The sequence below is a fragment of the Anabrus simplex genome, chromosome X (assembly GCF_040414725.1).
Source record: "Anabrus simplex isolate iqAnaSimp1 chromosome X, ASM4041472v1, whole genome shotgun sequence".
Lineage (NCBI taxonomy): Eukaryota > Metazoa > Arthropoda > Insecta > Orthoptera > Tettigoniidae > Anabrus > Anabrus simplex.
In genome coordinates, this window is record NC_090279.1 from 108,919,152 (window position 1) to 108,936,413 (window position 17,262).

At 38.8% G+C, this 17,262-nt stretch overlaps 1 protein-coding gene across 4 annotated transcripts in view; it reads right to left on the reverse strand.

The window, feature by feature from the left end:
• Positions 1 to 1,033: 1,033 nt before the first annotated feature.
• LOC137496899 (uncharacterized) overlaps positions 1,034 to 17,262 on the reverse strand; it is a 374,642-nt gene continuing 358,413 nt past the window's right edge. For all 4 annotated transcript variants that reach the window (XM_068230587.1, XM_068230589.1, XM_068230588.1 and 1 more), the window contains exon 5: positions 1,034 to 1,476. In XM_068230587.1, coding sequence (XP_068086688.1) covers positions 1,172 to 1,476 — 305 coding nt within the window. In that variant the 3' untranslated portion in view covers positions 1,034 to 1,171. The remainder of the gene's footprint in view (positions 1,477 to 17,262) is intronic.

Consider the following 17,262-nt stretch of genomic DNA (forward strand, 5'->3'; position numbering starts at 1 on the left):
GGTTTGAACACACTATCTCCCAGTTGCAAGCTCACAGCTGTGCGCCCCTAACCACGCGGCCAACTCGCCCAGTACTAAAACATGTACAATAAAATAACAGAGGAGAGCAAAAGACTTCAAATTAAAAATTAAAAAAAAAAAAGCTAAAAATAATTCAAGAACCTTAAGTGCTAGAACATTTGAAATGGCAGAATTTGATTCTGTGCATAAAACATACCTGCCAAATTTACAAAACCAAAAATCAGGAACAATCATGAAATACAATTGGTCAAAACTGCTTATTCTGCGTGTCTTGCGAAATACAGGAGTACTATGGTATCGTCTCAAAACCCGACTGTTGCTATAGGAGGTTACAAGGCTAAAAATTACACACCTCTATTCCCTCACAGGAAGTATGTGAGAACTCATGCTCCACATATGTGAATCAGTCATGCTCTTAGATGTCATTACTTAGCAAATGTATGGATCCTATTTTTATCAAGTGATAAATTAAATATCGCCAGAATTGTCTCCAAATGACTAAATTGCGTGCCAAAAGCCTGGATTAAATTCCAAACCTCTCCGCAGTGCTCGTATGGAGTGAGGGCATATGACGGTGTCAATGGTGATTCGTCCATCGGATGGGGACATTAAGCCTTGAACAGATCCCTTGGTGCTATTCGACAGGAGTAGGCTATGTGCCAGCAGCAGGTTTCACCCTCTCCCTTCCTACTATCATATATCATGTCATTCATTTCATCTCAACTCCTCTAATGAGGTTGGCGTCAGGAAGGGCATCCAGTTATAAAAAAAACTGGGACAAGGTTTGGACAAACAACAACACTCCTTTGTCAGAAATCACCGAGAACAAATCGTGCTGCTTTCTTTTGGATCTTTTTCGGTTCTTGTAACAGATAGTCCTGGTGTAGGTCCCGTACACTGGAACCATTTGAACAACCAGTATAAAATGGCTGTAATTAAACGACACTTTTGGCATCCACCCACTGGATGTAAATAAATCACAAAAATTGAAAACACATTTCATCTAGAGTTGTATAACTTTTATTTGACATGAAATCTCTTCATTACAACTATTTTGTATTAATTAGAGGAAAGTAAAATAATTAATTTAAAGTAAGAGCTTGAAAAACAAAACATTTGATTGTATGAGTATCCTGGATTTCTTGACATTTTAGTTGAAAGATTTGATAAACACTGGAGAAAGATAGCAAAGAAGAATGAAAGGTTTATTGGTCAGGGAGGCCATAGAAGGTTTAGTGCTGTTATCAGCACCACCACCAGGAGCACCACCAGGCATTGCATCACCAGGCATTGCACCACCAGGCATTCCACCATTTGTTCCTGCACGTACTCGAAGGAACCTATCTTTCTCATTGCAGTCATCATTATCGCAGGAGAATTCTGCATTTTCCACCGGTTCAGAACCTGGAGGTACTGGAAGTTCTCCAGGAAGCCCGCACCCACGGACTGCCACAGCTTAAACAAATAAGAAAAGAACTTGGTAACCTTCAGAAACAAACAATATATATTAATCCTAGAAAGATGAAGCATGCGTCTGAGAGGCCTGCAACTAAAGTATGCTGTTGCATCAAATATAAACCGGAATTCAGAACTAACGGCTCTGGTAGTGAACGGAAATGGGAGGGGCCTTGAGAGGATGCTAGTGGGGACGTCTGGAGTAGGGTCTTGATGCATCACACACCACAAAGCGACTGCTTGCTTCAGTACCCCATTAGCGAGAAGGAGGTACACACGTCTATCGTGCGGCGCATCATCAAGTTTCTGATGAAAGAAGGCACCAAAGCTTCAAAACTTTTGAGAAGGCTCTATGCCTGTATGCACAGTTTGGGGAAGCAACTCTTTCAAAGACCAAGGTGTATGAATGTCACAAACAATTTTTGGTAAGACGGATAGAGGAAAATGAGCTCGACCATTTGCATCTCTGCAAACAACATTCGTACTGTACATGAATTTATTGACTTAGATCAGCACACAAAAGTTTCTGAATTTGCTTTATTCATAGGAATAAGCTTTGGAAGTGTTCAAGCCATCATGAAAGTGAACAAAACCGTTGGAAATTTATTTTGTCAGGTGGGTTCCTCCTCTCCTCGCTCAGGAACAAAAAATTTGCGCCAGGAACTTTGTCAGAGTCATCTGAATCTCTACAAGGACGAAGGATATGATTTAGACCACTGAAAGAAGAACCGGGAGGAATCTGATTTCATGATGATGCCGCAGTAGAGGAGTACGTGTGCAAGCAGTAGCAGTGATTTGGGGGGGGGGGGGGATGTTACCCCCACACTTTGTGGAGAAAAATCTAGGAATTATTTTTTGAAAAGGAATTTTTAAAACCCTGTGGTCTATTACCTAATTCTTTCCTTTAATTTCTTTAAATATTTAAAAAAAATACTTAGCAGAAATATGCACAAAATGTCATCCGATCCAGCTGACCGATTTTTCAGCGCCATTGTAACTGAGGCGGAAAAGGCATGCTCGTTTCACCCGGTAGGACGTGGCTTTGATTCCCCATCAGGAAGCCAAAAAATTTAAGAAGCGAGATTTCCACTTTTGGATGTGCACATGGCCCTGAGGTTCACTCAGCCTACACCAAAAACGAGTACTTCACCCCACCAAGAGCCAAGATTATGGATAGGGGAAGCCTTTACTTTTCACCACTCGAAGGGCCTTCATGGCCTTTATGGAGATGACTTTGCTTTGCTTTTACAGCAAGTAGTACAGACTAGTGTAAAAGCATGCAGAAGCACGATTGGTATGTGGGCCTAATGGCACAAAATCTTAGTTGCACTCATGTGTAATTGTTCCTTTGGTGAAAATTTTATTGTATAGAGTAGAACTGAAATCCCCCCAGAAATATTATCACTGCAGTTAAGTTGGTAGACTGTTAACTTTTACTTCTCTGTCAAAATTTACTCAGAGAGCATAAAAACTTACCATTTTGTAGCTATTTTGTTTCAGTTTTGTTTTCTATCCCCCACTATACTTCCCAGACCTCCAGTACTTTTTTTGTTTTTTATATATTTTTGTGCCCCCCACTTCTAACTCCCAATTGCAGCTACTGTGTGCAAATGGCTCCACCCATGTTCTCTTTCTTTCTTTCTTTCTTTGATGACAGCATCAAAAAATTGCCAATTTGATGACAAAAATCCATGTCAGATTTGGGAAACTATGTAAAAAAAAAAAAAAAAAAAAAAAATGAGGTGCATGTTTTGTATTTGTTGGTGGGGACAGTGGGTCCATTTATTATAAAGAACCACCTCATGCATCTGTTTGCATTTTGAATACTTAAAAGTGACGCTACAGACCAGTGGTGTAATGTTAGGGCAAAGCAGGCAGGCCTAGGCCTTCAAGGGGCCCTGCAGACTACTCGCAAAAAAAATAAAAATAATATACGAAGCATGCTTTTTTTAAAGTCATCATTATCATTGCAGAGTTCCAGTTTTGTGGGTACTGTTAAAGAGCCTCTTCCACTTCTTCCTATCCATATACAACTAGGGGCCGATGACCTAGATGTTAGGCAGGCCCCTTTAAACAACAAGCATCTCATATACAACTTGTCATGGAGAACATCATCCAATGTCCATCCTCTGGTAACTAGATCAACCTTGATCATGTCCATCCATCAGGTTTTAGGTCTTCGTGCAGGTCTTTTCCCCTCCACTTATCTTTCCAAATTTATTCTAGCTGTTCTTGTAGGCTCCATCCTCACCACATGCCCATACCACCGTAATCTGGACGTGCCGATTTGGTCTAGTAGGGATGTCTTTATTCCAGCTTCTTTCCTCACCACCTCATTTCTTAACCTGTCCATTTTAGTCTTCTGGATGGTAGATCTAAGAAATTTTGTCTCTGATGCTTGCAGTCTTGATGAATCTCTATTTGTGAGGGTGCACGCTTCAACACCATAAGTTAATATTGGTATGAAACTGTTAAACATCATCAGTTTGGCCGGTTTTGGAATCATGTCAACCCATAAAAGTGTTCTTGATCGTAGAATTCTGATCCCTTTTGCTCTCTGTTTGTAATTTCCTTTCTGACCAAATTATCACTCGAGATTACACTTCCAAGGTAAGGAAAATTATCCGCACACTCTAGCTGGTAGTCTCCTAGTTTTACACTTGCTGGACGCCCATCTCTGTTGACAGCCATTACCACTGTGTCTTGGTCTTGCTGATGTTGAGGTTATATTCCTGGAACTGGGATTTCCACACGTTAAGTCTGGCCTGTACTTCCTCGTCTGTTTCACCCCAAATCAAGATATCATCAGCAAAGGCCACTGCATTCAGTTCACTTAACTTTTCCTTGACATTCTTCATTATATCATCCATATCAGTGATGAACAGTGGTTAGGACAGTGCACTTCCTTGCTGAACTCCACTCTTGGTCTCAAACCATGATGATCAACCTTCCCCAATTAATTACAGTCTTTCGTAGTCAATCCCAACTGTATTGTGTTATCTTATGGCTCTGTCTCTTCATGAACCAATTGTTTTTCACCACCAACCCATTCCTCATACAGAATGTTCACCTTCTATATTTCTTCCACTATATCCATGAGGTCCCATTACATCCTCATATCCTGTTCTATCTGTCCCAATCTATGCATTCAGATCTCCCATAATGATTACTCTCTCTTTACTAATAACTTTTTCCAAATCATCAAGAAACTGGTTCTTATCCTCTTGACAGCATACACCTGTACCAAAGTTAGTTTTCCTTTCCCTAAATGCACAGTCACCTTTATTATTCTGTTGCTAACATACTACAGCGACTCTTTACTCATGATCAAACCAACACCATTTCTCATCTCTCTGTCATTTCCATGCCAATACAGTGTATACTGTTTTTTTAATTTCTTCATTTCTTTCCCTCTCTATTTGGTTTCACTCAGCCCCATTATCATTAATATTCTCCTTTGCATGAGGTCCACTAGTTCTTCACATTTTCCTGTGAGACTGAGTAAGTTGATGGTCCCAATCGGAGTTAGTCTCCTCCGGAATTTTTGCATTTTTGCAAAATACTGTCTATCATCAGGCCATAAACCATCATCCCTGACATGAGTCTGCTCATGCTGGCACCTTATTTAGTTGTTAAATGCATTCCGAGGCTCTTATGTGTTTTGAAAGCAACTACAAGTAAGCTCTTTTACTGCCTTACTAGGCCTAACATAATTGAGGATTTTCTTTTGGAGTTTACTCCCTTAGCCTTTGAGGATTTCTCCTCATTCCACAAGGCAGTGGGTTCCATCTGTACTACCCCCAGAGGAATGGGTTCCCTCCTCCGCCAGCTCCACCCTACCGAATCATATTCTCCGCCTTTCCTGCTGTTGAGGTCTTCACCCTTTACCCTGAGCTGGGATCCTTTACCAGATGTTACACACAGGGTCAATGTGCTCTGGGACTCACATAGGCATGGGTGCCACTCCCTGGGCAAGGCTGACTCTAAGAGGGTCCCTGCCTGTTAAGTAAGTACACTGCAGTACTTTGGTCATCATTCAGAGCATGCGCACTCAGTACATACATCTATAGGCTCCGTACGCTGATGGGAGAAATGGACTGCTGCGCTGCGAGTGGCGAACATTGTAAGTTAATGCGTTTCACCGCGCACATATCCGTTGTCGTCTCACCGGGTACTGCCATAACCGACTAAATAATAACAGTGGGGTTTCAGAGTGTTTTATGCAACAACAATTGGCCAATTATTCCAAACTTGCAGAAAGTGGGCATGTAATAATTTAACAACAATTAAAACAGTTTGCAGGAAATAGCTACAGAGCAATAACTGCAAATGTGATCAGAAAGAAACATTGGTTCCCTAGATATCCTACCATTTCATGATAGAGGCTATGTAGTCATTTATGTATTAGTAGTGGTGATAACAAGATTAATGTTCATATACACATTCAACAATGCTGTCTTCAGAAAAATATCCTTGGTCTATTTCTAATACGATATAATGTTAATGTAGATTAATGCTGCTAGGGAGGCGTGTAATTTTAAATTTAAATTTTAATTAATTTTTAAAATAAACACGTTTTCTAAGAAAGGCCTTGGTAACAATCATTATTTCATGAAGGAGAATAATAATTGTTCCCAAGAAATGTAAGCATATTTCAGCTGCTGTTGGGCCGATGACCTTCGATGTTAGGCCCCTTAAAACAACAAGCAAGCAGCATCAGCTGCTGTTTATACAGTTTGCTCAGAACATGTGTCTTCGCGTCCTGATCGACCGTGTGAATGGTAAAATATATAGGAAAATATTTAAAATTTATTTCCACCTATTCAATACAATATAAGATGTTAACATTTAAGTCAAAACATTTTTCAAATGTGAGACATGTTTTGCCTCTTACTGAGAGGCATCTTCAGTCACTAATTAAAACCTTATTACTTTGTCAGACAACATTTCAAACATTCTACAGCTATTATAAAAATGTTCATAAAACAACTAAGAATCTAATATAATGATGAACAATGTGTAGTACACTTGATGAATAGGACGAAATTAGATGGTACAGTAGTACGGATGATGGCTTGAAGCCATAGTCAATATTAGGTTTTAAATACATAGTGGAAAGCATATAAAATCATTTCATTGAAGATATACAGTACATTCAAATGATATTAAAATAGTAGGTTCTTAGATGGTACACTTAAAAATGGAGGTATCATAAGTGACAGTTGATGGCTTAAAGCCGTAGTCAGAGTTTGAAGTATCGGTAAAATAACATGTTAATATACACATATGAAAAAGATTACATTAACGAATATAAAATGTAAAATGTAAAGGAAAAACATTCCAAATGTTGGGCAATTATTATTGACGCCAGCGTATATTTGCCCGTAATGTTTAATGGTCAACAGTTCATGGGTTCAGCGAGATTGTGCTGACAAGTAGTTTATAGTTGGCTTGAATTAATTTTGATTCATCTGAGTAAGTTTGTAGAGATGATGATGAGCTGTTATTCTCTACGTTGGTAAGATTTGGCTGTTGTTTTCTTAACAGATTGACAATATATTTTCAAAATGTTGATATTGGAAATTTTTGGGAGTTTAATGGGGCTGTTGAAATAATGTTGTTGATTGGTTGGTTCTGAAACGAAGAGAAAAATTGTATTAATATGATGAGAATGAAAGAAAAAACTTGGGAAGGTTTTGTTAAAGTGTTTGATGAAGAGAGGATGTTGGTGCTTACCTATGGCGTTGCTGGCCCGTTTGACTTGTTGCGTGAATCACTAACGTTTTTACTCCTTGTGTTGTACGCATGTCGTCTGTGCGGAGGGGGCGGGGCTGTAGGCTTGTGATTGGCGCACGGAAGCGTGATGTGTATAGTGGGGGAAGCAGAGGGGTGTGAAGCATTTATTGGCTTAAGATTGGCCTGTGGAGGTAAGCTACGTAAGTTGGGAGGGGAAGGGGGGTGTGATATGTTTGTTGACGTGGAAGGAGTGTTTATTGATTCTGTATTGAAAATATTGAAGAAATTTTTGTCCTGAAGGTTTACTTTATTAAACAATGCCACCATTTGATCATATAAAGGGCTTCTATTGTCTATTGGGTCATTTAAATTGTTGTTAGCATTGAATTTTTGGTCTAAAAATATATATAAATTCTCGAATTCGGTCATGAGTCTACCTTTTTTTTAATCTTTTTAAAATTTGAAGGTCCTGTGGTAAAATTGTGCCCAGTTTATTTCATGTGATTGCTCATCGTTGAGTGTTAATTATGTTTCTGAGCATTGAAATGCTCGGAGTACCTAGTTATGAAGCTTCTTCCTGTTTGTCTGATGTATGAGCTGAGGCACTCATTACATTTTAATCTATAGATACCGGAGCCTGAGTATTTATTATTTTCAGAATTTATTGTATTGTGGTTGAAGAACATTTTTTGGTTTGAGTTTTGAAAGCTATTTTGATCTCTCGATTTTTTAAGGTATTGGTTATTTGATGTATGATTGGGTTGGTGTATGTAAAGGTTGCGTACTTTGATTTTTCATTTTTTATTGGGGAGAGGTTTGTGGATAGTTTCAATTTAACCTTATTAATTAATTTGTCTGTGATGGAGGGGTTATATCCATTGAAAGAGGCTATTTCCTTTATTGTATTTATTTCTTTTTTTTTTAATTGATGGTTGAAAGGGGAATTTTTAGAGCTCTGTACACCATACTGTAAAAAGAGGACTGTTTGTGTGATTGTGGATGTAGGGAACTTTGTTTAATAGTTGTAGGTGTGAATGAGGGCTTTCTGTAAATTTGAAAATCAAACTTATTGAAAGTTCTTGTTATTGTGATGTCGAGAAAATTAATAGATTTGTGGTCCTCATCCTCTTTAGTGAATTTGATGTTCTTATCTAGATTATTTAAATATGTTAATATATTTTCACTGTTGTTGAGATTTTTGTCAATTGTTACTAGCGTGTCGTCGACATAGCGTAGCCATAGATTTAATCCATTGATGTTTTTTATTATTTTGTTGTTTTCGAGGTTATCCATATACATTTCAGAAAGGATTCCGGATAAAGGGTCTCCCATGGCCAGGCCTTCTTGTTTGTACAATTTATCGTTGAAAGTGAAATAGTTGTTTTGTAAGGTATAAGTTTAGTACTTTTAGGAGTTGTTCTATTTCTATTTTGCTTAAACTGCTGTGTTTGGAAAGATTGTTTTTTATTATTTCTATAGTTTTTTTAGCGGAAATGTTTGAATACATGTTAGTGACGTCGAAAGAGTACATTATGTGATTAGGTTTTAAGTTGAATTTTTTAAGGGTTTCACATAATTCTATTGAATTTTTAGGGTGTTTGTTATGGAATTTAAGATGTTTTTTGAGAAATTTTTGGAGGAATTGTGAGTTTTATATGTCGGGCTATTTTGGCTGTTTATGATCGGTCGAATGGGAACGTCCTTTTTATGTACTTTCGGTGATGATCTGACGGTGGGTAGACTTTGGTATTCAAGTTCATTAAATAAAAATGGAGAGTTTTTTAAAAGTGTTTTTAGGTTACGTTGAGTTTTTGTAGTGGGATCCGTTGGGATTATTGAGTAAGTTTCATTAGAGAAGAACTCCTCTGTTTTACGGATGTAATCCTGTTTTTTCATTAAGACTATAGTATTGCCTTTGTCGGCTTTAGTTACTATGATGTTATTAGTGTCAACTTTTTTTCTTAGTTCTAGGATCTGTTTTTGTACGGTAGAGTTATTTTTGTTAGAAATTTATTTTACAAGAGCAGGCAATTTCTTTTTAATTTCGTATTTTACATCATTCTGTTTGTCTGTTGGAATTTGTTTATTTATGTTTGCTTCAGCTTCGGCTATTGTGGTGATTATATCTTCTGCTTTGTGTGGGTTGGGCCAATTAAGTTTTAGGCCTTGGTTGAACAATTGTGTTTCTCTGTCTGAAAAAGTGATGTCAGATAGATTGATTGTAGTAGGAACATTGTTCCAAGGGGAGGGGCATATTTTTATACTACTGTTCCGATTTTGCGATTTTGCTTTTTCTTTTTCTTCTTTTAAATATGTTAATTTGCGATTTAGGGTTTCTTGTTTTTTGTTCAAAGTAATCTGTATTTTATATGAAATGTGTTGTTGATAAGAATTCCATTCTAGAGGTGATAACGATTGCGCGATAATCAAATGTTCGCGATAAAGTTGGGTATTAAAAAAAAAGATTTCTTTCTATACAGTAGTTTTATTTCATTTTTGAGCCAAATGTTGTTGATTTTATTTAGAATGTCTTTAGATTTATGTTTTCGTATCTCAGCGTATGCTTTCTCCCTACAGCAGTCCTGAAAACTCAGCCTAATATGGACCAAAGGGTGCCAGAGTTTGTGAAAATGCCAGGTTATCAGGAAATGGGGTTAAGAAAGAATAAGTACAAATGTCTCCTCACAAAATACAGTACTGTGCTTGTATGTACTGTTTGCTTGAGAATACAACAGAGAATAAACTGCCCAAATACCCTTAAACACAGGAAAAGTACATAATTTATGAAGGCATAAAGCCTTTAGTGCATGAAAATGAAAATTATTGAATACACAGAGTACAGTACCTGATCTGACAGACCTCAGAAAATTAATGAATACACAAAGTACAGTACCTGATAAGACAGACCTCAGAAAAATAATTTATGAAGGCATTAAGCTGTCTATAAGGAAAATTAACTATCCGACTTTGCAAAAACCAGCTACTTTTTCAAAGAAATGCATAATGTCCTGTTGTCTTCTGCACTGAACTCTGTGTTTTGTAGCTCCATCACGAAGATGACAAAGGAACAGTAAGTCCATTACCGATGCACCCTGTTGTTCATAATACTGAAAGTCGATTTTGACAGCTTAAAATTTTTTTTTTCCAAGTTGCTTTACATCACACCGACATGGATAGGTCTTATGGTGATGATGGAATGGGAAAGGGCAAGGAGTTGGGAAGGAAGCGGCCGTGGCCTTAATTAAGGTACAGCCCCGGCATTTGCCTGGTGTAAAAATGGGAAACCATGGAAAACCATTTTCAGGGCACCCGACAGTGGGGTTCGATCCCACTATCTCCCAAATACTGGATACTGACTGCAGCTATCAAGCTCGGTGACAGGCTTTAATCCCTCACTATGTGATGCTTTAGGAGCTTGTACAGTGCAGTCCTCAATGTCAACGTCTCATTAAATACGACAGCAGTAATAATTTCTGCATTGGATATAATGTCTTGCTCGGTATCATTCTGGAACCACTGTTCGACGTCATTTCCATCAGTTTCTGCATGTCCAGGAACTCTTTTAAGGAGTCGAGTAAGTTTACATTTTCTGCTTTATCATGTTCAACGAACTCATTTCCCTCATGATCAAGTAGTTTTTGCCAGGAACAAACTGGTCTTAATGACTCTAACTTGTTCCAGGCATCGCTACCCATCCAACAACATCTAATAGGTTAATTTTCTTTAAGTTCTGGATAAGACCTTGACCACCATTGTTTGTGCTTGTATCTTCTCTTGAGACAAAATAAAACTCCATGGTCCATTGGCTGGCGTAAAGCTGTGTCATTGGGTGGTAAAAACATTGCTCGTATGTCCCCATTTTTTAACTCTTCAGTGTCTGGGTGTGGCCGAGTTATCCGGACTGCTGGGTTATCGAGTACTGAGTTTTTGGGACACAACTGTATTACCTTTCATCATATTTTCATTTATGTCTTTGCACTTCTTTTTGTACCATTCTTCTCTTATTCTCCTTGCTTCTCTATTTATCTTGTTCCATAGTTTTGCATATTCTTCCTGGTTTCCTCTCACTTTGCACTTCCTACGTTCTTCCATTAACTCCAGTATATCACCAATGAACCAAGTTTTGTAAACTTCCTTTCCCAGTCTTCCAAAGCATGCACATCAGCCATTTAAGTTATTTCCTTTCCCCCCCCCCCCCCATTTCGCCTGTACATTACTTCCTGACATCTTCTTGAGGTCAATTTTTTCCATTTGTTTTTTTCTCATTTAAAGCTTGCTCGTCACATTTTACCCTAATAATATTCCATCTTTTATATGGTTGTTTTATAACCCTTCTTCCTAAATGCAGTTGGCTCTTCATTAATATCAGATTGTGGTCCATGTCCACTTATGCACCTGGATAGCTCTTACATGATTTGGCGACCTTTTATCATTATATAATCTATCTGGTATCTGTCACATTTCAGATGTATCTTCTTTTGTTTGGTATTCAAGAGGACAGATTGGGGCAAATATTCATTTACAGGACGGAGGAGTAATGGATTGGAATAAATTATCAAGGGGAATGTTCAATAAATTTCCAAGTTCATTGAAAATATTTTAAGAAAAAGCTGGGTAAACAACTGATAGGGAACTGCCACCTGGGTGACCACCCTAAATGCGGTTGGTCGGTCGGTTAGTTGGTTGGTTGGTATTGAACATGTGTCAGCTTTCAAATGTCTAGGAAGCATAATAATGGGTCATATGAGGAGCAGTAGGGATGTAAAAACTCACATTGCCATCGCTAAATAAGCCTTCAACAAAAGGAAGAGACTTCTATGTGGACACTTGGACTAAAGTTAAGGAAGAGGATGGCAAAATGCTTTGTTTAGTGTGTGGCGCTATATGGAGCAGAGAGCGGTGGTGATTTTTGTTTTAAGAAGAAGTACAACTATGTAATGAACCTCTCTGAACAATTTAAGTGGAAAAGAAATTTAAAATATAACTTATTTATTCAATGAAGGAATTTTGAAATGAATTACAAAAATGACTGTATTGAGCCAAAAGGTCACTAACAAATAAAAGGGAATGTAAGTTTCCTGTGTGACAGAACACTTAAAATTTACATACCCTTGATTAACCCACTCTCACACATAAAGCGGATGACAAGATCAGAGGTAGCCACATCATTGGCTGGTATGCATTTGAGTGTCACCTGCAGACCAAGGTTCTGTCTTAGGTCAGAAATATCGGCGCACTCTTTTAGGATGTGGGGCATGGTGAAGTCGGAACCACAAGAACACACTGGGTCTTCCCTCTTTAGTAGATAAGAATGGGTAGATCATCTGTGACCTATCCTTCCTCAAACTACACAATACTGTGGACGCTAAGGAAGATGGATGAAAAGAGACTAGAAAGCATTTCAGATGTGGTTATGGAGAAGGATGGAAAGGGTATAATGGGTGAAAATGGTATGGAACGGCCAGGAATTGGAAAGAGTTGGAGAAAAGGAGAAGTTATTACAGATCATCCATACAAGGAGGAGGAACTGGCTTGGGCACTGGCTGTGAAGAGAGTGTTTGCTGGTGGAAGCTCTAGAAGGATCAGTAAATGGGTAACAAATGGTGGACGGTGTCGGAAAATTACACAAGAACTAAAAGGACGACTGCAGGCAGGACTGCATGGAGAGTGGCTGTGTGAAGATCTGCCTAAGGGCAGTACGCGTTAATGGGCCGATTGCAGAAACGGTATTTAGACGATGTCTACGGTTAAACAGTGCCTAAGCATGGCTGCCGCATTGCAGAGATGTTATTTATCACTTAGACACTGTCTAAAACCGATGTTCAACCGGTTATGTTTAAACACTGCCGAGAGCACTGTTTAACCTCAAATGAGAGGAGTGAATCACAATCAGAGGTTATGTACAATGAAATATGTAATTTGTATTTTCATGTTGAGACGATTCCGGGCAGAAAGGTTAGTCCGACGGCCTCTCTGTGGGTCGCCCGCTGCTAAATCGCAGCAATTCGTTTGACATGCACGGGGAGATAAACTTAAAATAAGGTCTTGCTTTACGAGAGACTTGTTTCTTGAGACTGACGAAGTGACAGTCCGGGAACTGTCAACTTGAATACAATTCTTCGCAACCAATATATTTTATTATGTACATGGGGTAATTTCCATGGAATTATAGGTCATTTCGACTACATACATATCAGAATTACGTGTCCCGATCGTCTGAGGGCTGTCACACACATCAACCGGAAGGGATTCACTTATATTTACTGCCAAGTAAACACACATAATGGTGAAAACTAAACAGTAGGTTGTATGGGATTTTCATATATATAATCGTAAAAGTTTTCAGCAACTATCAGATAGGAAAAGGCTAGTAGTGGTGATTATCGTTCAAAGAGGACTGGGGAAGAAGAGCCGTGGCCATAATAACAGCCCTAGTATATGCCTGGTGTAAAAATAGGGAAACTATGGAAAACAATCTTCACGGCTGCCGATGATGCGTTTCGAACCTACGATCTCCAGAATGCAACCTACATCTATACGGCCCGTACGACACACTCAGTTACACTTTACTATTGCATCATCTTCCCTTCATCGAAGATACCGTAGTTATGAGCAGATTACACTCACTGTAACAACGCTATAATGAAAGCTACACTTCCCCGTATGGTAGCATGTCGCTTTAGTGTCGATAATATTATGAGATTATAATTTCCACCGAAAGCGATACCCTTTTCTGTGGGCAAGTCATGCTCACCCATATTTGAGTAATGTGTAGGAAGACAAACAGCTAACTGGCATTTGGCGCGCACACCGACGAATTTCATTGGTCGCGACACGCAAAGAGTTGCATGAAAGACACTTCTGTCTCCATTTTCAAACCAAAATTGAAACTTTAAGGGATGTCTAGATAAACATCAACTGAACATTGTTTATGCAATGGAAGATTGTGAACGATTTAGACGTTGTTTAGGTAGACGATGTCTAAGGCTTAAAACTAGTCATCGTTTCTGCAATCGGCCCAAATATGTAGCAGGTTATAAGTTATAAGTGACGCCTAAGAACAAGTAGGATTCTTTCGAACTACACAATGTTAATGATAAGAAAACAGTTATAGCAAAAACTACTATCTGCATCTGCAGCTTTTATGTATGAAATGAGTAACAGAGACTACACTAAGCTGATCACTCCATGTTAAGAAAACAGTAAGCCAGGATTGCCATATCGAACAGCTCTGATCAACAGCATCACGGAAAAATGGCGGCACATAGATTTCAATAATAATCATTAAATTAATGTCGTAATGGCCCACCTTTTTAACCCTAGAATCATAAACTTTCGTCTCCCAGACTACGCACCCCTGTAGTTTCCGCAGGAATTTCCAGACACTAATGAACTGTGCTTTCCCCCTCCATCTAATCTTCCCCAGCTATCAACAATAAGTGCTGACCTTGATTTCAAGCATAAAGGTCCAGTTGTTTGTTCACTGCGACATGACCGTCAGGTGGTGGTGGTGATTATTGTTTTAAGAGGAAGTACAACTAGGCAACCATCCTCTATGTAACACTAATCAGAGTGAAAATATGGAAGGGGTCCGACACTTCGAAAAATGAAGATATCGGCCAAAGGAAGACAAGGGCCACGAAGGGCATGAAAATGAAAGACTCCCTAGCCCTCGCAAACCTAATAGCGTCGGGGTCTGAAAAGAACAAGAGTTGACCAAGAGAGGTCGGATAGGATAGATGAAAGTGAGGAGCCTGGCACAAGTAAGTGGAAGCAATGCCAGGACTCAGCTAAGGGCCCCGTGGTCACCAACCCATGCTCCAAAGTTCAGAGCCCCTGGGGCCCCTTTTACTCGCCTCTTACGACAGGCAGGGGATACCGTGGGTGTTATTCTACCGCCCCCACCCACAGGGGGACGACATGACCGTCATCTGAGAGACGAAAGTTTATGATTTGTGAAAGTATTCGTGATTTGTACATAGCTGTAAATAGTGTGAATATTTGGTTTATTACAGTAATGTTTTTTGTACGTAATACGTAAGCTTAATAGGATACTGAAATGGAAAATCTAGCGCACGATGATGAATTGATAGCGGCAGTTCTGAATTAGACAGAGAACCACTCTCTGCAGGAGACATTAGTGGTAATGTATTTCATGAATGAAATTACCCAGGCAATACATGGATCTAACAGAAATATTACGACCGACAATTGGTTCACCTCAATTCGTCTGGCTGATTATCTGCATTGCGACAATAACCTGACAATCATTGGAACAATGAGAAAAGACAAGCCACAGATACCGCCAGAGATGAAAACAGTCAAAGTAAGAAAGCTTGGGTCCTCCATGTTTTGTTATAATGGTATAAAAGCATTGGAATCCTATAAAGGAAAATCAAACAAGAATGTAATCCTCCTTTCTACATGCCATGAAGTAGGAACAATAGCGGCCAGTGGGAAACCAGATATGACGGAAGACTACAATGGGACTAAAGGTGCCGTGGACACTTTCGATGAAATGTCAACACTGATGTCCTCTTCAAGAAAAACGAGAAGATGGCCAATGTGTATCTTTTATTGTATGATTAATACATCACTTGTCACTGCATACATTATTTATGTGCATAAGATGGTTGAAAAAGGCCAAAAGCCACTTTCAAGGCGAGAGTTTGCAAAGGATATATCCGAAATGCTAATGGCTCCAAAGCTGCAAGAGAGACTTCAAACACCAACTTTGAGGCGCAGCCTGAAGAGGACCATCGCTAAAATTCTTGGAAAAGATGGCATTCCTGAAGAGCCTCAATCAGGTACTGCTAAAAGAATAATAATTTGTGCGTTTTGTCCATCAAATAAATGAAGAATGACCCGATTCTTTTGTAAGACATGGCGAAGGCACTTGTCTTGATCACCAGGCAAAACAGTGCATTGAATGTGCCTATTGAAGAAAAACTGACCAGAGTGTATTGTCATCACTACGTGTGGTAGTTTTAAGTATAATATTCTGTATTTTGTGTAAAATGTTAGGTTTATGCATATTAAAGTGCTTTTCTTTTTGGTAGTCTGACAGACGAAAGTTTATGATTCGTGTTACACTGGAGGGACTTTATGATTCTAGGGTTAATACTGTAATATACAATATTATTGAATTACATTAGTAAAATAGGGACTAATTTTGGCCTTGGCTGTACCAACACAAAATTGACATTAAAATCTGGGATAAACTATGTGTAAAATTTGAAAAATAAATTAGGCTCTAAATTGTTAGCATATGGAGTATGCACATCATCCAGACTCTTTCTCGCATTAATATTAATAAATTGTTAGTTCCATCACTGCTAATCATTACAATTTCAATTGCAAAACGGGAACTGGTAAATGTCGGTTCTGTAGTCTGATCGTCAATCACCAAATCTATAGGGACCGTGCTCGCACGAGAATTTTAGTAGCTAGCGCCCCTAACGGAAACAGCTGCAGTCGTTTGATGGGGCACTCACGAGACCATTGACAGTGCAGTCCATTACAACCAGGGCAGTAAGCTTTGACTTGTGATTGTAAAATAAAGAGGTAAAGCCGGACAATAATGGCTTCGACTGTAGCAGTGACCGCTATAAATTATGTAGGGTTTCAGACAGTGCAACACTCAGATTATTTCCGGGAACCCACGCTAAAGAAAGGTGAAGATTTAAATAGCAGTAACCATGTCTTTGACGTGAAGGAAAGGTTAGGGCAAGAAATATACGGCAAGTGTCTACGGGAAACGAGTATTAATCAGTCACCATACAACGTTGAAATTAAGGTATTTACTATATTTTATTCCTATTTCGGGAAATTGTTAATTAATTATTTATTCACAATAACTTTAGTTATAAATAATTGAATCATTGAGCGGTGCCATTGCATACACTGAGTCCTATAAGAGTTGTAATCATGAATTTAGAGTCGGATGCCTTTCCTGAAACACAATTCTTTCAACTGAAAATCGCACTTCAGTGACACTTGGGTTCAAACCACGGTCACTAAATTCAGAGGCTAGCAGCTAAGCTAACATAG